The sequence below is a fragment of the Argentina silus genome (genome assembly GCF_951799395.1).
Source record: "Argentina silus genome assembly, chromosome: 4".
Lineage (NCBI taxonomy): Eukaryota > Metazoa > Chordata > Actinopteri > Argentiniformes > Argentinidae > Argentina > Argentina silus.
In genome coordinates, this window is record NC_139658.1 from 24,129,424 (window position 1) to 24,151,923 (window position 22,500).

The 22,500-nt window shown below is 45.0% G+C and overlaps 2 protein-coding genes across 3 annotated transcripts in view; both read left to right on the forward strand.

The window, feature by feature from the left end:
* syn2b (synapsin IIb) overlaps window positions 1–7,275 on the forward strand; it is a gene marked incomplete at both ends in the record, with an annotated part of 60,200 nt that extends 52,925 nt beyond the window's left edge. Inside the window, 5 exons of the mRNA XM_083668551.1 lie at window positions 624–773; window positions 1,203–1,336; window positions 5,637–5,809; window positions 6,633–6,909; window positions 7,125–7,275. Of these exons, the coding sequence (XP_083524677.1) occupies window positions 624–773; window positions 1,203–1,336; window positions 5,637–5,809; window positions 6,633–6,909; window positions 7,125–7,275 (885 nt within the window). The remainder of the gene's footprint in view (window positions 1–623; window positions 774–1,202; window positions 1,337–5,636; window positions 5,810–6,632; window positions 6,910–7,124) is intronic.
* A 5,019-nt stretch (window positions 7,276–12,294) lies between these two features.
* pparg (peroxisome proliferator-activated receptor gamma) overlaps window positions 12,295–22,500 on the forward strand; it is a 26,419-nt gene continuing 16,213 nt past the window's right edge. Inside the window, exon 1 of one of the 2 annotated variants that reach the window (XM_083668753.1) lies at window positions 12,295–12,724. In XM_083668753.1, the coding sequence (XP_083524879.1) occupies window positions 12,652–12,724 (73 nt within the window). In that variant the 5' untranslated portion in view covers window positions 12,295–12,651. The remainder of the gene's footprint in view (window positions 12,725–22,500) is intronic. The other variant, XM_083668754.1, reaches the window with a different exon arrangement.

Below are 22,500 nucleotides of genomic sequence, written 5' to 3' on the forward strand. Positions count from 1 at the left end.
GACAAATCTTTGTAGCGTCTATATACTCAGGACTTATCCTCTGGATCCCCATAATAGGCCAGGAGTTAGAAGCCCAACAGCTGCCGCCACAGATGAATGAATGAATCAAGTGTTTTTCACGGTTCTGTTATTTCACACTGAGATGTGGCAAACCAGATTTGGCTTTGCCGTTTGTTTTGCTTTGCCTAGCCATGCAGGGCAGTAAAGAAACAACAAGGCATTGTATTCCTACAAACAGATGCTTGATGCGATTATTGTCCTGTTTGTGTAGTGTATACTCACTTAGGGTTAGGGTTAAAAATGCTAACAATTAGCTGCTGGTTACAGTTACAGTGCCCAGATCAACAGAACCAAAGTGTTGATGTTTTCCCTGTCCAGAGACTCTAATGTTCTGTGTTATTGTCCCTGTCCAGAGACTCTAATGTACTGTGTGTTATTGTCCCTGTCCAGAGACTCTAATGTTCTGTGTTATTGTCCCTGTCCAGAGACTCTAATGTTCTGTGTTATTGTCCCTGTCCAGAGACTCTAATGTACTGTGTGTTATTGTCCCTGTCCAGAGACTCTAATGTTCTGTGTTATTGTCCCTGTCCAGAGACTCTAATGCACTGTGTTATTGTGTCCAGGTTGTGGGTTCATCTATGCAGCTGATAGGGGAGCACCAGACTGAAGACAAACAGCTCATCTCTGACATGGTGGTGGTCAAGATGAATCAGGCACTGCCTCGGACGCCTGGTCGCTCGGTCCGAAGGCCCTCTGCCACGCCAGCTCCACAGGTAAACAGCCAATCACCTCTCCTCCTTGTGTAACACCTCTCCTCCTTGTGTGTCCCAAAATGGATACTACTTTGTACGTGACATATCAGACTGTCTTACTCAGTTAGAGACACAAGATTGGTTGGCAGGTTGGCAGAGATGTTGACAGAGAGTGGAACCCTGAGAATGTTTGATAGTAGATGTTTCTGTCTGTGTCTGGGAGCTATTTGACTTTGCTCAAAGGCGCCACCTGGTGTAGGATTAGTGAAATGTTTCCAGTCAAACTCATTATACAGAACGAATGAAGGAATTAGTCCGTTAAGAAATATTTCTCATACACCACTGACATGCATGTGTCATGTATCCTACACGTTCTGTGTACATTCTCTCATTGCAGAATGAAATGACATTTAGTTTGTCGTTTTGTCAACTTTCTCTCTGTTTTTCCAGAGCGCTGCCCCTAAGGAAGGCGTGACCGACCTCAACAAGCCCCCCGGCCAGCGGCCCCCACCTCAAGGTTGTTTACACTACATCCTAGACTGTAATGGCGTCGCTGTAGGAGGGCCTAAACCAGTCCAGGCCCAGTGATTACGCCTCAAAATGGCCACTCAGAGGGAGGGAGCCTTTCTCTGTTAGAACCAGTCTGATTAATTGAGGCCAGTTCAGTTCAGATGATGATGATGATGATGAAAGGAAGGGTCTAAAGATGAAGATGTAGCCCAATACGTGGCTTTCTTTCAGAGTTGAGTTGGCCTTGTCTGTGTTGTTGTTTTCTGTTGTTGTTGTTGTTGTTGTTGTTGTTGTTGTTGTTGTTGTTGTTGTTGTTGGTTTCTATTCAGTGTCAATCGCACTGTCCTCTTGTGTATTGGTGCGTTGATGGTAATCGCTGCTTTTTGACGCAGATTTCTATTTTTGCATGGATTAAGTATTTGATGTTATGTTGGTATACTGATTGCTTTGTTGTGTCTGAAATAAGTTTTATCTGTTGAGCATGGAAATGTTTTCTTAAATCAAGACATCAATGTTGTCACTCAGATTGTGAATGTGAAAGCTGGAGAGCAGTCAAAGGCCAAATCTTAGTCAGGTTATGGATTGAATTCTCAAATGGGCAGTTTCATGGACACAGGTTAAGCCTCTCTATGGGGCAGTTTCATGGACACAGGTTAAGCCTACAACTAGAGTAGAATAAAACGCATCCTCTATGGATATTCTCCATTGAAAGTGTGCTTTCATCCAGGACTTGTCTTAACCTGTGTTAGGGAAGTCAGGCTTATGAGTTTGACATCTAAAACAATATTTCATATTTCATGTCCATTTTAAACGGAATGTATTTGAATCTGACTTATTTTAATTATTAATTATTTGAATGCTAATGAATCGTCAACACTGTGGGCAACCTTTTGCACGTAATCGTTTCCGGCATTTGGAGCATGGGTCAGTGGAGATGTATCAGAGGCTGGGGGATGTAGAAACTGGAGGACGTGTTTGATACCATTCCACATTCCGTTCCATGGATTACAATGAGCCCATCCTCCGATTTCTACCTCCACCCGTCTCCCCTGAGGGTGTATTTAGATGTATGGAGTTTACCGTCTGACGAGGCTGTTTCATGAATCAACTGTGTGAGGGGTCTGCTGTCTGGTCAGTGAGGTGTGAAGCCTGTTTCAGCCAAGGACTGACTGTTATGAATGGGACCTGACAGTATTCCTGACAGTATTCCTGACGGTATTCCTGACGGTATTCCTGACAGTATTCCTTGCTGTGTTCATTTTCAAAAGACATTCCAGCTCCTTTTGCCTTGTGATATTTGGACCTTCTGAAAGTGCAGAGAAGGTTTATTATGTGCCTATGCTGTTTGAAATGTCAAAGAGGTATTTTCAAAAAGCCATTCTGGTAGTGATGTGACATTTTGATATGTTTATAAAAGGGGGTGCCATCATAAGCCATGTTTTTAAGTCTTAAACTGTGCAGGGAAACAGCTTTTGTACAATTACTGTCCTGTTAGTGACACATGACTTCAAATTTTCAACTTGAAAATCCCAAGTGCAATGAATTCTTGAAATGTAATTTAAAACCTAATTAATTCTTATTAATTATAACTATTACTTGATTCCTAAAATACTGCACTGCCTACGTTTGTATAGAATATGCCAAGGTAATATTAAATGATAATGTTACTCCTTTTATTGTGGACATGTAGGAGAGCAGCGACCATCTACTGTGGTCATGTAGGAGAGCAGCGACCATCTACTGTGGTCATGTAGGAGAGCAGCGACCATCTACTGGGTATTTATTTTCCAAACAAGGAGGCAGGTATTGAGTAAAGTACAACGGAGGCTGGCGGAGGTAGAAATCGGAGGATGGGCTCATTGTAATGCATGGAACGGAATGGGGAATGGTACCAAAGACATGTGTTTGATACCATTCTTCATTCTGTTTCACGCATTACAATGAGCCCATCCTCCGATTTCCACCTCCACCAGCCTCCCCTGGTATAGTAGTATTTCTACACATAAAGCCATGACAGAGGTGTACAGTGATGCTGGTTAGTTGAGTAAACCATCTCCTGTTGTGTCTGCACAGGTCAGAAACATCACTACGTCGTATGACTGTATTGCTGTGTTTTGCTGTGTGCTGTGAAGTTCTGTAGTCAATGCATGTTTGTAACAAAAATTGTGACTTTGAATTTTATTTGCATGATTCACCAAATAATGTTGAACTCAATGGAGCAACCATGTGACTGTGTGCAGGTTGGATCCTTCTTGTTGTGCAATTGTAAAAAAAACAACAACAACCAAAAATTGTGGAGAAAAACTATTTGTCAGCCTTTGAATGTCATCTCTCCTCATGCCAGCATTCTTCTGATCTTGCTTTATTAAGTGCAGTTCTAACTTCTCCAGCAAAGATCTACTGTCTCTCCGAGAGCACGCAGGGGAGGCTGGTGGAGGTAGAAATCGGAGGACGGGCTCAGTGTAATGCATGGAATGGAATCAGGAATGGTATCAAACACGTGCTGCATTGCAATGAGCCCGTCCTCCAATTTCTACCTCCACCAGCCTCCCCTGCCATCATGATTGTGCTTTTTAAGTGGCCTTGATGTGTGTGGACCTTATATCTGCTGTATCTACTGTATATGCACTCTCTCAACTCACTCACCTGTTTCAACGGGTCACACTTTGACTTTATCTCAGCTTCTTTAAATCCAGTACTTTGTTTACGAGGTTGTGTCTGTGTTCCCCCGCTTCTCTCTCCCCCCCCCCCTCTCTCTCTCTCTCTCTATCTCTCTCTCCCCCCCCCCCCCTCTCTCTCTCTCTATCTCTCTCTCTCTCCCCCCCCCCCCTCTCTCTCTCTATCTCTCTCTCCTCTCTCCTGGTACCCCTGAACACCATCTCTCCTTCTCCCAAAGCAATAAAGCTCCCTCTGCAAGATCCGTCTGTTCTGTTGTACTGAATCACCTCGTGTTCTTTTTCATTTGAACCCTCTCCGCTAACCTCCCTGTGTGGCTGTGACGGTGTGCAGACTCACAGACTAGCCTCACCACTTTGTTTCTAGAAGTTTCTCTGCTGCATGAACATGCAGTACGTGTGGATAGAGACATCTGAGGATCCAGTGGCCTGTCTCCATGTGATAAAGCAAGTGATTGGAAGTAATGAACAAACACAATTAGCGACTTGATGACACGTGATTAATTCATTCATTCAACACTAGGATGAACATTTTTCTGTTCCAATAAAATAAATAAATAGACATTTTATTTAAGTATAATGTTGCTATAAACTATACACAACATAGAATACTATATATATATATTAGTATATATACATTCGATGTAGATTTAAAAGGATCAACAAATTCATCTCACTTACCTCTGCATGGACAGACCCTGGTTTATTTCCTTCAGAACTTGTTTTTGTGTAAATTGTGTATTTTATTGTATTTTTTGTCTTTTGTCTTTATGTGTCATGTGAGTCACAAGCAACCATTCGGGTGTTTATGGCAAACATTGATAAACGTAAGACAAATGAATCCCATCGACCAATCGACCGTTTACTTTACTGTTGACCTGGTCAATATTCCCTCTGTTGTAGCATGTGTCCTTGCTTCCTGGTCTGGTGCATGACAGCTTCCTGTGTGTGTTTCATCGGACTGACAACAGGAAATACCACGGCTGCGTTTGAGTATTTAGGAAATGCCTCCTGCCTCCCTCCCTCCTCTGGAGGTGTCACAGATCTGGTACGGCTGGATAGGTGGAAGCAATGCAGTGGGAGCCCTCTGTCTCTGTCTCACCTGATACTCCAAAAAAGGGATGGGGGAAGGATGCATTCTTATGTATTAGAACAGGGCCTCTCCTCTCCTCTCCTCTCCTCTCCTCTCCTCTCCTCTCCTCTTCTGCCCTCTCTCCTCTCCTCTCCTCTCCTCTTCTGCCCTCTCCTCTCTCCTCCTCTCCTCTCCTCTCCTCTCCTCTCCTCTTCTCCCCTCTCCTCTCCTCTCCTCTCCTCTTCTCTCCTCTCCTCTCCTCTCCTCTCCTCTCCTCTCCTTTTGCATCCCTGCTACTGTACACATGGCCGCTATGCTCTCCCTGTATCGAGTCTCCTGCAGTTCTCCCATGTGTTGATTGCGCCCCCTGTTGGTCATAACTGTGTAGTTCTGACCACAACAGTCACCATTAGTCTATGGTGTGACCTCGCTGCCGTCTCCTGTGTTTCGTTGCCTTGGATCTGACTTGGAGATGCCTTGTTTACAGTAAATCAGCCAAGTGTTTAAACAAAGGGTGCTGGATTTAAAACACTTTTGAGAAGATGTTTGTGTTTGTTTTTGTTTCGTTTGAGTCTTTATTTTGTCGATTGTAACATGTAACAAGTGTTTCTTGTGCTGAATCTTTAGGAGGCCCAGTGAAACAAGCATCCCAGAGAGAGGAGGTGTCATCAGAGCCAGGGCAGAGAGTGTCCCCGGACCCAGTGAAAAGAACACCCCCAGTGCAGAGGCCACCTCCCCCGGTGGTAAAACCAGCCGCAGTGCAGAAACCCGCACCTGCTCCAGTGCAGAAGCCAGCTCCGGTGCAAAAAATGGCTTCAGTGCAAAAGCCACCGGTGCCTAAAGTGGCTCCAGCTCCAGCTCCAGCCCCAGCCTCAGCCCCAGTCCCAGCCCCAGCCCCAGCCCCAGCCCCAGCCCCAGCCTCAGCCCCAGCCCCAGCCCCAGCCCCAGCCCCAGCCCCAGTCCCAGCCCCAGCCCCAGCCCCAGCCCCAGCCTCAGCCCCAGCCCCAGCCCCAGCCCCAGCCCCAGCCCCAGCCCCAGCCTCAGCCCCAGCCTCCAGCCCTCCAGCTTCCAGCCCTCCAGCCCCAGCTCCAGTCTCAGCCTTCAGCCCTCCAGGCCCAGCCCCAGGCCTTGCCCCTATCATGGTCCCAACACCAGCTCCATTCCCAACCCCAGCCCAGTTCTCAGCCCCAGCCCCGGCCCCAGCCCCGGCCCCAGCCCCAGCCCCGGCCCCAGCCCCAGCCCCAGCCCCAGCCCCAGCCCCAGCTCCTACCCCTGCCTCAGTCCCTACCCCAGCCCCCACCACACAGCAGCCCAGGCCACAGCCTCAAGTAGCCCTATCTTTTGCACCTGCCCCAGGAAGGCCTGCCGACCAGCCTCCCAAGCCGCTGCCCCCCAAACCCCTGCCCCCCAAGCCTATCCCTCCCGTACGCCGCAATTCCAAGCCTCTGATCCAGCCAAAGCCCCAGACCCCACCTCCACCTAAAGCTTTCCCAAAGCCCCAGCCAGAGCCCCAGACCCAGGCCCCAGCTCAACCCCAAGACCTAACCCAGGCCTGGGAGTCAGCCCCAGCCCCAGCCCCAGCCCCAGCCCCGGCCCCGGCCCCGGCCCCGGCCCCAACCACAGTACAGGTCCAGTCTCCAGCCAAAGTGCAGGCCCAGCCCCAGTCCCCAGCTAAGGTGCAGTCCCCAGCTAAACCCCAGCCCCAGACCAAGCCTCCCCCGCCCCAACCCCAGGAGCAGCCCCCAGCCCCTGCACCAGCCCCTGCCCCTGCCCCAGCCCCTGCACCAGCCCCTGCCCCTGCCTCTGCCCCTGCCTCAGCCCCGGCCCAAGCTGAAGCCCAGCCAGCTGTTGAGGAACAGCCTGCAGCTCAACAGAAGACGTCCACTCATCCACTGTTGAAGTAAGAACCCAAACCACAGGAAGCAAAGATTAACACTGTGGAGGTTAACTGTCTCTGAGGCCCCAGATGAAGGCATCTGCACTGCTGGTTAACTAGTCTATTCGTCTTGTAACTTACTGTGTGTTGTAACAAAAACACTTTGAATGGAAACCAGTGTAAATGGTTATATGGATGTTTCCACTAACGTGAGTCTTCCATCGCCTTGTCTTTCCCAGTAAGTCCCAGTCCCTGACCAATGCCTTCAACGCCTTCGGCGACGCCTCCTTCTTCCGCTCCAGCTCCACCGCCACCTCAGGCGAGGACGAGGCCAAGGCAGAGACCATCAGAAACCTCCGGAAGTCCTTCGCCAGCTTGTTCTCCGATTAGTCGAAAGTCCTTGTTTTGTTCGCCTACAATTGGTTGCTGATGACTTGATTGACGTTGGTGTGACCCAGTCAGAGATTAACTGTGTGTAACTATACCCTCCCTGAGCCCCTCCCTCTCCTCCCTCCTCCCCCCTCCCCTACAGGTTCTCTGTGTGTGAGTATCAGTGAAGCCAGTTGAGTGTGATGATGTAAGGGCTATGGCTTCAGTAGGTCTAGGCCTAGCCCTCGTCCCCCTAAGTTCTACTGTATCCAGTCCCCTAGCCCTCGTCCCTCTGAGTTCTATTCTCTCCAGTAGGCCTAACCCTCATCCTTCTGAGTTCTACTCTCTCCAGGCCTAACCCTCATCCCTCTGAGTTCTACTCTCTCCAGGCCTAACCCTCATCCTTCTGAGTTCTACTCTCTCCAGGCCTAACCCTCATCCCTCTGAGTTCTACTCTCTCCAGGCCTAACCCTCATCCTTCTGAGTTCTACTCTCTCCAGGCCTAACCCTCATCCTTCTGAGTTCTACTCTCTCCAGGCCTAACCCTCATCCCTCTGAGTTCTATTCTCTTCTCCAGTAGACCTAACCCTCATCCCTCTGAGTTCTACTCTCTCCAGGCCTAACCCTCATCCCTCTGAGTTCTACTCTCTCCAGGCCTAACCCTCATCCCTCTGAGTTCTACTCGTTCCAGGCCTAACCCTCATCCCTCTGAGTTCTACTCTCTTCTCCAGTAGACCTAACCCTCATCCCTCTGAGTTCTACTCTCTCCAGGCCTAACCCTCATCCCTCTGAGTTCTACTCTCTCCAGGCCTAACCCTCATCCCTCTGAGTTCTACTCTCTCCAGGCCTAACCCTCATCCTTCTGAGTTCTACTCTCTCCAGGCCTAACCCTCATCCCTCTGAGTTCTACTCTCTCCAGTAGACCAAGCCCCCCTGAGTTCCGTGTGTGTGAGGAAGGGGATGTGTTGTAACGTTTTTATGCATGGCTCCAGCAGGGCGGTGGAGCAGGTGGGATATCCGTGTTGAGTTCAGTTACCCCCCCCACACCCCACACCCCACCCCACCCCTCAACCCCCCCCCCCCCTTCTAGATGTTGTAGCCTTATTGTGACAAATGTGTTTATTCACAGGTGAGATACACCTGTGTCAGGTGACCCTGGTTTCACCCCTATATACCGTGTGGAGTCCTCCAGTAGTATTCTCAGTTATTCTCACTATAGGAAGTTGAGACAGTAGTGCAATAACACCCCTATCATGTGACAGAAGACACCCCATACTATACACCACTCCGACCCCCCCTTCAAGATCCCTACACTCAATAACTACTGGTCGGTTTCAACTGAGTTGTTCCATATTCAGGTCAAAGGTCGTTCTGTTCCTGTAAACAAACTTGGTGTCTAGCACATACCGAAATGTCAGCTTGTAACCATGAATGCCATGTTATGTTTCCAGTCAGTTCTGACATGTAATTGTACTGTATTGTACCGTTATGTACGTGAGTCATATCAAGAGTTTATTTTGTAATATTGATTCCTTTTTTTGGCTCCATATTGTTCGATTCGTATAATTGTGTTTTTGTTTGTACGCAAATAATGCTTTGCATGATCCGGTGACAAATGTTTTATCTGTACAGATGTCAATAAATATGTGGCGAAATCATTCCACTAATTTACCAGTGATCCGAATGCTGGCTGTAAACCCAGTATGTGTTTATTTGACCCTACCATCCACAACAGGGGAGGCTGGTGGAGGTAGAAATCGGAGGACGGGCTCATTGTAATGCATGGAATTACATTATGTTCCATGCATTACAATGAGACAGTCCTCCGATTTCTACCTCCACCAGCCTCCCCTGTTCCACAATCACTGGCAAACTTTGCTTAATCTGTTATGTTTCCATAAAGATAGACATTTGCAGCACAAGACAGTAAAGTATATTAAGGCATTCCAATGTAGAATCAATAGCATGGGCCACACTGTGTAAGCTCCAGCTTATCAAAGCAAAAAAAAAATCTATGTGGCCATATTTCTGTGTTTTTGCTGCTACACTCCTACACTCCTTTGTAGTGTGTTAAAATATACCAATATGACAATACTCCACACTAAGCCTCAATACCTCAATACAAAATAGTTATTATTTATCACCAGCAGATGGCAGTGTAGAGCATTTAACTTCACACGCATCAATAACATAGGACGCTCACTGGAATAAATAGGCCAATGTGTTGCGGCTCTTTCCTAAACACCTCATTTATTGTAAACATCGTACACCAGGGGAGGCTGGTGGAGGTAGAAATCGGAGGACGGGCTCATTGTAATGCTTGGAATGGAATAAGGAATAAGGAATGGTATCAAACACACCGTTCTTCATTCCTTTCCATGCATTAAAATGAGCCCGTCCTCTGATTTCTCCCTCCACCCGCCTCCCCTGATGTACATGTTATATACTTCTGGCGTTCCAGGGGTTTAAAACTCCGCACGTACGTGTCTTGACTTGAACACACTGGATCCCAGAGGACAGCACAGGAAAGCATTACGGTAATAAAACACTCCTAATGTGGTCCTCACGGTAAAGCAGAATAACAATCTCATGATACTATACATGTGGTATTTCACTTAATGACAGAGGCCTTTACATATTCTGCTCCCACCACTGGCTCTCATTTCTGAGAGGGGGAATTCTGTTGAGTCAGCTTCTGTAAGAAGAGAGATTGTTTAGGTTTGGTAGTGTGTGTGTCCCCCCCCCCCCCCCCCCCCCCCCCCCCCATCTCGTGTTGGGGATCTGTGCTGCTGCGTTCAACAACCATGGTTATTAGTTATTGCTTCCGACAATTAGTCAGACAAAGTTCTGGAACATATCTAGTCAGCATTCCGACTGTGTCAGCATTCTGACTGTGGGAACTGCCTAAGCCTCCCAGCTGAGGCCGGAGCCCACACAGCCCTGAGACAGGAGTGGGTAGGAAGGCCTGTTTGTCTTGGTGCTCATCCCAACACCCCCCCCCCACACACACACACACACACACACACACACACACACACACACACACACGCACAAACAGTACCACTGAGACTGCTCTGCTGTAAACATGCATACATGATGACTTTAATGACCACAACAATTTATTTTTTTATGACCAAATAAAAGTCTCTTGAGGATTCAGTCTTACAGTGACTTGTATGGGGTGGTCTGCCGTGTGTCGGCCGACGTGGAAATCGGTTGTCAGCGGTTAAATGTGCCAACTGTCAAACTCTCGGGACTTAACTGTGCCAACCGCTTTGAGTCCCCGGTAGGGTAGACTATCGTATGATCTGTCTGAGATCAAAGCTATCATCACAGAGACGGTAGGTTATGTAATTACAGGTACATTACTTTCACTTAGTCACAGGTGAAACACAAGGACAGGAATAAAATATAAGAGTTGTGTTCTTATTACTCTTATATTGTTTTCCTACCCTTGTGTTTCACTGCACTGTTGAGGTGAAGCTCGTCAAAAGCATTTCACTGTGTTGTTTACTGCTGTATCCTGTGCATATGATAAACAAACTCTGATTTGATTTGATTTTGAACTGTATGTACTTCTTTTTCATCTGATGAGAAACGTGAGACGCATCAGAAAATCACTACACACCAGGGGAGGCTGGTGGAGGTAGAAATCGGAGGATGGGCTCATTGTAATGCCTGGAACGGAATGGAGGAATGGTATCGTTTGACACCACTCCTCATTCAGTCCCATGTGTTGCAATACGCCTGTCCTCCGATTCCTACCTCCACCAGCCTCCCCTGATAGAAACACAGAACACCACCTCCTCTACGTCCTCGTCACCTCTGAACCCACTTGACCTTTCTGAACCAGGTATGACCCCTGGAGGTGTGAAACCTCAGACGGATGTACCTGTGGTATCAACAAACATGAAACATTGTATTCAGACTGTGCAGTGAAGGACTTTATTAATAAAGTTTCTATCTATCTATCTATCTATCAGTGTATGTGATGATTTCTGTATCGGCCAGAACACTTCACAGTGTAGAACATGAAGACTACATTATATAGTTAACCTCTTAAGTTAAGCCCTATTTGACTAATTTCTGCCTAAAAAACAGACCCAAACTAAACTGCTTCTAACATTAGAAATAGGATGATCAGATGCAAAAGCATGATCAGATGCCATTTGATTGGTGACACCTTGAGGTTTTGTGTGGATCTGCTCAGATCATAGTTCAGAATAACACACTACACATGACAAGGAGATAAAGTAAACAATAATGACATTAATAATCAAATGAAAGGGTTAGGGTTAATTATGGTCCAATTAAGTCCAGATTAGCATGTGACATGCATTAGACCGATAGAAAACTGAGTTGACAGTGGGATGGGCAGTGGAGTCTGGCATGATCATTAGCCTAAATGCTAGTGCATTTGGGTCCATTTGTCTGTGCTGAATACAATCCAAAATGACTGTGTCCGTGTGTTCACGCAAAACTGGATCCGCTGTCCTCTCCTGTCTTTGCTTTTGGACCGGGCCAGCGCCACTAACACACTTACCAAAGGGTAGACCACAGGAGTAGGCTCTGGTACCAGTAACAGTCAGTAGTACCACAGCACGTTCCTCTGAACGGCACATGCTGTACTTTTTGTTCATCATGTGGCTGTATTATGCTCTGCTTATCAACTGATTACAACTGATTACCATTGATTTGTGAATTACTTTATTGATTATTGAGGTTATTCACAAATTGCATTCGTCATGATTTGTCGCATTAACCCTCACACGAATAGGAGCGTTTAAGTTTGTGGAGTCTATGACGATAGGGTAATTAAGTAATATGTAACAACACAGATATACTGGTGAATTGCCGCTTCCGCGTTGTTCCGTGTGATGTGATCCTTGTAGGTGTTCCAGAGGGAGAGAGAGAGGGAGGGAGGGAGGGAGGGAGGGAGGGGAAAACGTCGTGAAAACCTCAACCGCATTTGGCATGCCGTGACTACATGTCAACATCGTTGTTACAGAGGCAATAGTAGGCCGACGTCTTATCAGAAGCACACCCGCGCCTTGCATGCTCCTATCCTGTCGTACTGACAGACTGCCTGCCGTGCCAATTAAAGGCATCATCAACAACAACAACAACGACAACAACCACAGGACCGCCAGACGTTGCACAAGCCGGGTAAACGTTACGCCGCGAGTGAAAAGAAAAGAACTTCAAAGTCTATAATAGAAAGGAAGTTGCAGCGCACCTTATTTGATCATTTATTCAGGTCAGTACTTTTTAGAATTCTTGATGCGGTGTGTAGTCGAAGGTGAGCGGGGAGAGAATTAAATCACTAATTCACTGGGTGTGAACTGCAGTGCCCAATTAGTGCGATCACTGCAGCCAGACTGCAGCCTCCTCTGAAGAATGAATACAAGTGTATTTGACATGCATATGATGCGCAACAATTTTAACAAGCCAAGTCCTCACAATGCAACAGGTAAGTGTATAGACAAACTACCCTTGTCCTTTTCCAAATATGTTGCGGAAAAAGTGATCATTACCTGCATTTTGTACCAATAGTGTCATTGAGAGTTGCGCTTCTTGCAAGCCTATAACATGAGCGTAAATAAAATAATCACAAAATTCATACTTCATACTTGCCAGTTCCAAATATTAGATTGAATGTGTATGATGACATAAACCGTATGATGACATGAACCGTGTTGAAATCATAAGCAATCTCAGTAAAGTCAAATACAGTCAATCTCAGTGAGCTTTAGAGGAACAACGCTGAGATTTATTTGTTGTTATATCAGGAGAGTCATCGTTCCTGTGATATGGGTAGGTTTGTTGCAGCGTAACAACGTTCACCAGTTACATCCAGCGCTGGGACGGGGGTCAGTCTAACAAATGCTTTGAGGTAAACGTTGTTGTCCTGTGTTCAGAGTTGGAGACGCGCAGCACTGTCGGGTATCAATCAGTTGAGTTAAAGCAGTTACTGCTGCGATTTGGAAATTGAAATTATTGAATAAAAAAGCCATCAAAATTGTTTCAATTGTCCATCTTAATAAATAGTTTGCAGATTATTGGAGTTGTGACAGTGTAGGCTACTATCTTTATTCATATCAACTCTGACCTCACGGTCTCTCTTTTTCTCGGGTTGATCAGCCGTTACTGCTCTTTACCTTTGTAGGGCAGATAAGTACTGCAGGCTAATCTTTGCTACAAGGAGAGGATTCCATCAGTGAAGTCGTCTTATTAATATCAGTGCTCAGACACAATGTGGTCAAATATGACATTTACTGAACTGTAGACGACAGTAGCTGATTAACCGTCACAGTGTTCGTTTAGGATGATGTTCTATAGGAGGCTAGACCTGTCCTCTACACTGAGTCTAAATAGCTGAAAACAAATTATTTAGATATGTGTTGTTTTATCTAAACATTTATCATTGCACTGTAACAGGCGTCCGACCTTGAAATATGACATTTGACGTTCGCGTCATACTGTAGGCTATATCTCTTGTTGTCTGTCTTGTGCGTCAAATGTGCTCAGTTGACATATTGCCTAACAGTAAATATGGTCTATGCGTATCTTTGGTGAGTTATGATTGCGTGGGTTAAATGTTAAATGTATAATTGTATTAGTGCAATGACACATACAGGGTCTGCATGTGTGTTGTAATGAAAATCCTAGTTTAAGGATGTGACTGAATAGCCCTACCTATGATTAAACAGCGCTGAAGCTATTTCTGTGAAACAGCATTGTGAAATTAACAGTATTTTGGAGAAGTGTGGGAACATTTTTCCGCAATGAGTGCTGTTTCAGGGGTCAGCAGCAGGGCACGTTCTGGTGTCATTGAAAGTCAGAACCATAGAATTAGAATGAGTTCTAATGATTCTAATTCTGTGATTAGAACACACCTCCGCTGATCATTCCGATGTCTGGTTTAAACCGTCAGGGGCCAGTTGTTCAATTCAGATCGTAACAGTCTTGTGTTTTCTGTTCTATTTTCCACATTAGATCATCTCTTTTACTGGAAATGAAAGTGAAGGACAGTGATGAAAGTGAACAAGCATATGTCAGAGGATCATGGTGACATGGTCTTGTCAGTAGCATATGATATAGAGATTTGGTTCAGATTTGTCCTCAAAGTTTTACCTGAACTCAAGGAGGGATCAAATCTAAACGGAGAACAGAGTTTAAAGGGGAACAACTGCAAATCTGGGACCTTTGTCTGTGTGCCTTAACCTCTCTGACTCAGCGGAGGACTGTCTGTCAGCGAGCACACCTCTCTCACTCAGGGAGAGCAGACATGGAGCCAAAACAGCAGCAATGTCCCAGGGTTACCCCTGACCCTAACCCTGACCCTGACCCTGACCCTGACCCTAACCCTAACCCTAACCCTGACCCTGACCCTGACCCTAACCCTAACCCTGACCCTGACCCTGACCCTGACCCTGACCCTGACCCTTTCTCACTGCAGCGCTAGATAGAACTTACTTGGTAGAATACAGCAAATCTAAAAAATAAACGTTCTGTCACAGCAAACAGACGACTGTGTTTTCTGGAAGCCCAGTCGATTCTGAGACATGGCATATGCGTGTTATGATATGATATTGGGTAGCAATTTTACACAATTGTACCTTTATTTGACCCTTTAAAGGAACACATGATCGTTTTAAGTGGGATTCCATGTTCTGATGAAGCAGCACCTGGAAATAATGTAAACTCTTAAACCTGGTCTATCTTTTACTCTCTATTAGTCTCATTCTAAAATGTAAAACCTGAGCAGGGACTGAGGTCTATCTTTTACTCTGAGCAGGGACTGAGGTCTATCTTTTACTCTGAGCAGGGACTGAGGTCTATCTTTTACTCTGAGCAGGGACTGAGGTCTATCTTTTACTCTGTGTTTAGCCTCATTCTAAAACCTCATTCTAAAGCCCCCCGATCGGCCAATGACTAGCAGTTGTTTAAGGTCTTCTTTAAGGTCAGTGTAGGGGAAACCCATAGAGGTTATAAAAGACTGCATTCTATTATGTAAACTTTGTTCCCCATGCTGCTGTCCAAACAGGTCTCTCACTGAGACAAACCTGTAGAAATAAAGGTTAAATACAATTTTAAAAAATGTAATTGTTGATATAATGCTGGTTTAATATGTGGTGAGTAAAAAAGCAAGGACATTTACTTGAGCAGTTCATCATCATTCATATGTGTGTGTGTGTGTGTGTGTGTGTGTGTGTGTGTGTGTGCATGTGCATGCGCGCGCGAGCGTGTGTGTGTGTGTGTGTGTGTGAGTGAAAGAGAGCCTGTGTGTGTGTGTGTGTGTGTGTGTGTGTGCGTGTGTGTGTGTGTGCGCATGCCTGCGGGGTGTGTGTGTGTGTTTGTTGGACTTTGCTCTGTTGCCATAAATGAAAGGAGTGTCGCCAGGGACAAAGCCCTGTTAATGTTGTTACAGTACAATGGCCTTAACTAACCCTTTGAGACTAAAACACCTTTACCTGCTTCAGATCCTGCAGTGGACTTTAGTCTCTAAAAACACCTTTACCTGCTTCAGATCCTGCAGTGGAGGCAGGTCTCTACAACCAGTCAACTCCTGATTGGACTCTGATTCAAGTTTAATTCAGCCTAAACAATGGCCATGATTTTAATTGACTGTACTTACTATGGGTCAGTTTCTCAGACACAGATTAAGGCTGGTCCTCGATCTCCAATGAAAGTGCTTTTTAGTCCAAGATTAATCTGTGTCCTGAAAATTGGCCACTTAAACTACTTGGCTACTTAAACTACTTGGCTACTTAAACTACTTGGCTACTTAAACCAGTTGAAAAGTAAGATCCATTGATTGTTCAGTGATATTATAAATAATAGATTGATAAATCATTGTTTAGCGTAATTACTTCCTTGTGCAAAACACTCCTATTAGTGTCTATGACATTTACATTTAAATGACATTACATTTACATTCATTTACATTTACATTTACATTACATTGTCATTACATTTAGTTGACATTGACATTGACATTGACATTGACATTTACATTTACATTTATGGTGTTTAGCAGACGCCTTTATCCAAAGCGACTTACAACAGGTACATTTGTTTAAGTAAGTGAATCATCTATCCATCAGTCATCATAAGACAAAGTGATCAATGCTCGGACCAGGGGCCATTGGCAGTCGTAATGCCAGAAGGCTTTTTTATTTATTTATTTATTTTTATTATTATTTATTAACAGGAGAGAACTTGTACAGGGGGAAGTGGGGGTGAAGAGGTCTCAAGGGTTGTCAATTTACATTGACATTACATTTACATTACATTTACATTTACATTTACATTTATGGTGTTTAGCAAACACCTTTATCCAAAGCGACTTACAACAAATACATTTGTTTAAGTAAGTGAATCATCTATCCATCAGTCATAAAGTCATCAGTCATCATAAGATAAAGTAATCAATGCTCAAAATGCTATGAAAGCCACATGATACCCATAGGCCGAGGGGAAGCTGGGGATGAATCACTTCAGTCAGAAACTGCTCATCTGTAACCAACTCATTTTGTGTATCCCAACTTGAGATGTGCACGCATACAGTAACCCCAACATTCACGCAGCACGGGTACATTGACCTCAATGGGGAGTTTGCGTGATGATTTGAGTTAGGATTCCAGTGTTAGAATACACTGTATCAATTGTTTCTTGTTATTTGATTGCAGTAATATCATACACATTCTCTTTATATATTGGATCAATATTAATTTTTATTAATTTTAAACATTTTAATATGTTTTAATGTGTTATGTAATCCCGTATGCTGTGATTGGTCACTCTCTGACTGGCTGGGTGGTGGCTGAACCTTTTATGTCCAAGTGAGTAGTCACAGTTTGCAACAACATTTCCTCTCTGAAGTATTTGAGGGGGAGATGAGAGAGGACAGCAGCAGCAGCAGGAGCGGCAGCAGCAGCAGCAGCTACCATTCAGATGACTGGTTCTCTCCCACAGGGAGAAGGCTGCAGAGGCTCTGCCCTTTCACACAGTTTACAGGACAGGGATATGACTGGAGCAGTCTTCAGAGAGACCCTGTACACAAACACCAGTGGCTCGGGTCAAAACCTTCCTCTTATTGATGGGAACGGTAGTAGCCTGTTGTTACGGTAACAGCATGATGACATATTTTCATTTGTGAAGGATACACACACACACACACACACACACACACACACACACGCAAACGCGCACCCCCCCCACACACACACACACACACACTATTCCGCCTTTTCCTGTCCACCTCGAGGAACAGGGAAGGCCCCTCCCCTGCAGCGGGACAGCCAGATAGCGGTGGTTGAGAGTGAGGGAGCTGAGCGGAGGCCTTAACAGCGCCATCTCCTTCCTTATCCACGGAGGAAGCGCTGCGAAAACCTTGGGGAGTAATCAGCCATCAAGTCACTCCTATTTAAAGGAATTGGGGGAAAAGTTCATGGCTCTTAAATATTGTGCAAACTCAAATTCCCAGGGAGCTGCACAATGAAGATATTGGGAGAACGAAAGGCGCTTGCCAGAAGTGTGTTGTTGTATTGGCTCCGATACGTTTTTGAAAGTCCCCAGAGTGTATTTAGGGTGGAGAATGAGTCCTTGTATTTATTTAGGGTGGAGAATGAGTCCTTGTATCCCCTCCACATAAGAGTGGTACCTCACATCCCGGCCATCCAACACGGTGGATATCCTGTATCACCAGAGCTTTATCACATCAGGAATCATGTGTCTCCCGCCCAGGTTCTCTTGTTTAGTCAAACAGAGGGTGAGATTGAATAAAACTGCATCCACCCCTTTCTTTGTGTGTGTGTGTGTGTGTGTGTGTGTGTGTGTGTGTGTGTGTGTGTGTCTTTGTGTGTGTGTGTGTGTGTGTGTGTGTGTGTGTGTGTGTGTGTGTGTGTGTGTGTCTTTGTGTGTGTGTGTGTGTGTGTGTGGGTGTTTGTGGGTGTGTGTTTGTGGGTGTTTGTGTGTGTGAGTGTGTGTGTGTGTGTGTGTGTGCGTGCTTGTGTGCGTGTGTGTCTGTGTGTGTGTGTCTTTGTGTGTGTGTGTGTGTGTCTTTGTGTGTGTCTGTGTGTGTGTGTGTCTGTGTGTGTGTCTTTGTGTGCGTGTATGTGTGTGCCTTTGTGTGTGTGTGTGTGTGTGTGTGTGTGTGTCTTTCTGTGTGTGTGTGTGTGTGCAAGTGCATGCATGTGTAGGCGTGTGCACTTGTTTATGTCCCAAAGTGCACTTGTGCCTGAACATTCTGAGCAAGGAAGGTTTGAGATATCTACCTAACGTGATGTTGGTTGACCCTGACCTCACCCTGCAATGGGAAAACACAGTCATATACTATATGCCACTTAGCATGTGCTTTTACCCAAGTGTAAGGGACTTTCAGTAGAGTGCACATTACCACAACACAAGAGCCATGCTTTTACCAACTGAGCCACAGGACAGTCATAGGAAAAAAGCATATTATGTTAAGTATTTTCCTCTATTTGTTTTGTCAAATGGTTATTTTGGATGTGTTATTATTATTATGTGTTATTATTATTTTCACCCTTGTCGTCTGTATTACAGTATGTTTATTCACTTCCACAGTCCACTTTGTTAGTTTTATTCTGGCTGTGGGGATGTGTCTCTGTCTGGGTTGCAGATTGCCTCAGAGTCAGAATATTCAGACAGTTGAACTATTGTACACTTCAGAAAAGGAGAACCGCTGTTGAGGCAGTGAAAGTCTGTGTCAACTTGGAACAGTAGTGATTGTCAGGATCTTTTCCTTTGTGGTTGTAATACTGGTGAGGTTTATAGATTCAGGATTTCAGAGTATAAATAAATAGGTCATTTTTTCCAAAGTAAATCTTATTTTTCTTTTCTTTTCTTTTCTTTTTTCATTGTTTTTATTTCAGCTTTATTTATTCAGGGAATCCTCACTGAGGCCAGAGTCTTCATTACAGCAAGGCCCTGATTTACATACTGTAGATCAAAATACAAATAAATAAAATAAGACAAATATACAATATAATAACCAGTTACAAACAATACAATACAACAGTTTACATGAATACACTAACCACACGTATAAACCTCCCGAAACAGATCTTCACTAAAAACTTGAAGTGACCCGTTTTAAAGCCACATTCAAGGTCATCCAAGTTCAAGGAGCACAGTGACTAAAAGCAGTTTTTCACAATTCTGTAGAAACCTGTGGAACCTCTCGAGTTAACCAACCCTGAGAACGAGTTTGGTAACTTATGTTCTTCTACTTCTATAACAAGGTCAGGTAAGCCGGGAGCTTATGCAGTAGGGCTGTGTACACAAAATATGAGTAATGAAACGATCTACGGGACTTTAACAAGGTCAAGCTTACCTTTCGATAAAGGATGCAATGATGAGTATTAAACCAATCACCTGTGATAAAGTGAAGGGTGCGATGTTAGATGGGATCCAAAGGTTTAAGAGGCTGCTCTGGTAGATCATATCATTATAATCAAGCACTGGCATGAAGGTTGATTGCACAATCCGCTTTCTGCGGTTCAGGGAAAGGCTCTACTCTTATAAAAGAAGCCCACCTTAAATCTTAGCTTTTTAACAAGCTCCTCCTCCTCTTTTCTAAATGTCAACTCTTTTGCCCAGGTATTTAGAAGCGGGGGCACACTCAATGGTGCACCACCCAATGTACATATGCATCAATCATCAGGTAGATTTTTCTGTGATTTGGAAAATAACATATACTTGTTTTTTTCCAGTGTTATGTACCAATTTCAGTTCAACAAGTGCTTTCTGGAGGACAATAAATGCAGATTGTACCTCAGAAAGAGCCTGGTCAGTCGTGGGGGAATTATCATATACAATAGTGTCATCAGCATAAAAGTGCAGGTTACAATTATTTACACATAACCCGATATTGTTAATGTAAATAGTAAAAAGGACCGGACCAAAAATGAATCCTTGTGGGACACCCTTTGTTCTGATTGAACACCATCAGTAAATAAACACTGCGTACTGTCTGTTAAATTGTTCTTAAACCAGCTACATGAAGCCTGATCCAGGCCTATTTCAGACAACCTCTTTCAGTCAACCGTATCAAATTTCAATCTTGGCAATGTAACACATCGTCTAAGACAAGCGTAGCAGCTGAGACTGTGCTGTGATCAGGTCTAAAGCCAGATTGGTTCGCATTTAGTACATTTAATACAATAAGAAGATAAAAAGGTTCTTAGCTGAGAGTTGACCAGAGACTCCAGTACTTTGGAAAGGCAAGATAGCTTGGATATTGTACGATAGTTATCTTGGTCGGAGGGGTCACCACCGTTATGGAAAGGGAGCACGTGGGCTGCCTTCCCAACCTTGGGGAAAGCACCCGAGATAACAGCCAGATTAAAAATATATGTCAGTGATTCGCGGAAAACAGTAATAGGCCTGGATCAAGCAGATCAGTCCCAATGAATTGTTTTGTCAATTTTAAGCAGGGCATCTAGTATCAGAATCAGAATCAGAATCAGAATTATTTTATTTGGTCAAGTATATTTGCACATACAGGGAATTGACTTGGTGAGGCTGGTGCATGGACATAAAACAACAAACAATATATAAGCAAAATATTAACAAACAAAATACAAAATAGCAAACATATTAACAAAATAGCAAATTAGTGATATTACTATGTTTATCACAAGTACAAAATTGTACTTCTAGTTAAACAGTGTTATTTGAACCCCAAGCTAACTGGTTGATATTACAGGGAACAGAGGTGGCAGGTCAGAGTGCTGACTGACGATTGAGAGAAGAGGAACCCACAAGGCTTCACGTCAAAATGAAGCAACAGGAAGTCATCTGGCTTGTCTACCACTTCACACACACACACACACACTCACACACACACACACACACACACAAACCACATGATAGTTAGCTGTTTGCATTTCTGCTGAGGCTAGTACCATGCAGTCAGATAGGGATAATGAGTCTCTCTAGTTCCCTTAAAAGTTGGTCATATCCTCAGGAAAAGCATGAGCAGGGCTCCTAGCCACATGTTCGCCCCCCCACACCCCCACCCCCACCCCCCTACCCCGGCCCAGCGTAACCCCCACAAGCAGCACAGAGGCAGCGGACGCCTTCTCAGCACCACAAGGGTAGGCCGACAGGGTGAGTGATACTCTCATTAAGGTACTGTACATACATGTATGTATTGTACGTGTGTGTGTGTGTGTGTGTGTGTGTGTGTGTGTGTGTGTGTGTGTGTGTGTATGTGAGTGATATTGTCATTAAGATACTGTACATACATGTATGTACTGTGTGTGTGTGTGTGTGTGTGTGTGTGTGTGTGTGTGTGTGTGCGTGCGTGCGGTGAGTGCTACTGTCATTAAGAAAGTATATAATACTTTACATATTTGTCATGGCATTTGGCGAGTGTACTGTAGCATAGAGTAGGGGTTATGAATATCACTCATAGAAAATACATCCATCTGAACTGCTACACAAGGTTGGTTATGAAGAATGTAAAATACATTTTTTCACCAAGAGGTTCGGAGACTTGATGCTTTATTTTGGCATCTGATCGAATGTTTGAAGCATCGTTTTGATAACCAGAGGTGGTCCGACTGTACCGATGATCAGAACCGTGGCGTTGGGTTTTACAAGATCTGGAACCTTCCATCTTGCACTGAGAAGGACCAACGCTCCTAAGCTACATGTATCTCCCCCCTCCTGCTCCACCCCCCCAAATTTCTGTCGATATTTCAAATCAGCTTTCTTCTTTCCCGTACTTGGAGTTGAAGTCGAGGTGAACAATCAGATTAAAATCAGCTAAATGTGAAATCCTGCTGAAATGACTGTATGTCAGACTTCTGAGATTTCGTCAGAGTATGCCATCTTTCTGAGATTGTGGTCGCCAGCCTCCCCCGTGCGCGCAGAGCTTTGATCAGTGATGCATGCCACCCTGTGCCCCGTACCGTGGCGTGGATGAGTAAGTTCAGGACCAGGCGAGTGGGCCACCAGACAGACTCTCGGGTCTACAGAGAGGGCACAGAGGGGCCACAATGGGGGGGAGGGACAGACAGGTAGAGAGAGAGAGGGAGCAAGAGAGGGTGGGGGGGGCAGACAGACAGACAGACAGACAGGTAGAGAGAGAGGGAGCGAGGACAGACAGGTAGAGAGAGAGAGGGAGGGGGGAGAGAGAGACAGACAGACAGGTAGAGACAGAGAGAGGAGGGGGAGGGAGAGAGAGACCGACAGGCAGACAGGTAGAGACAGAGA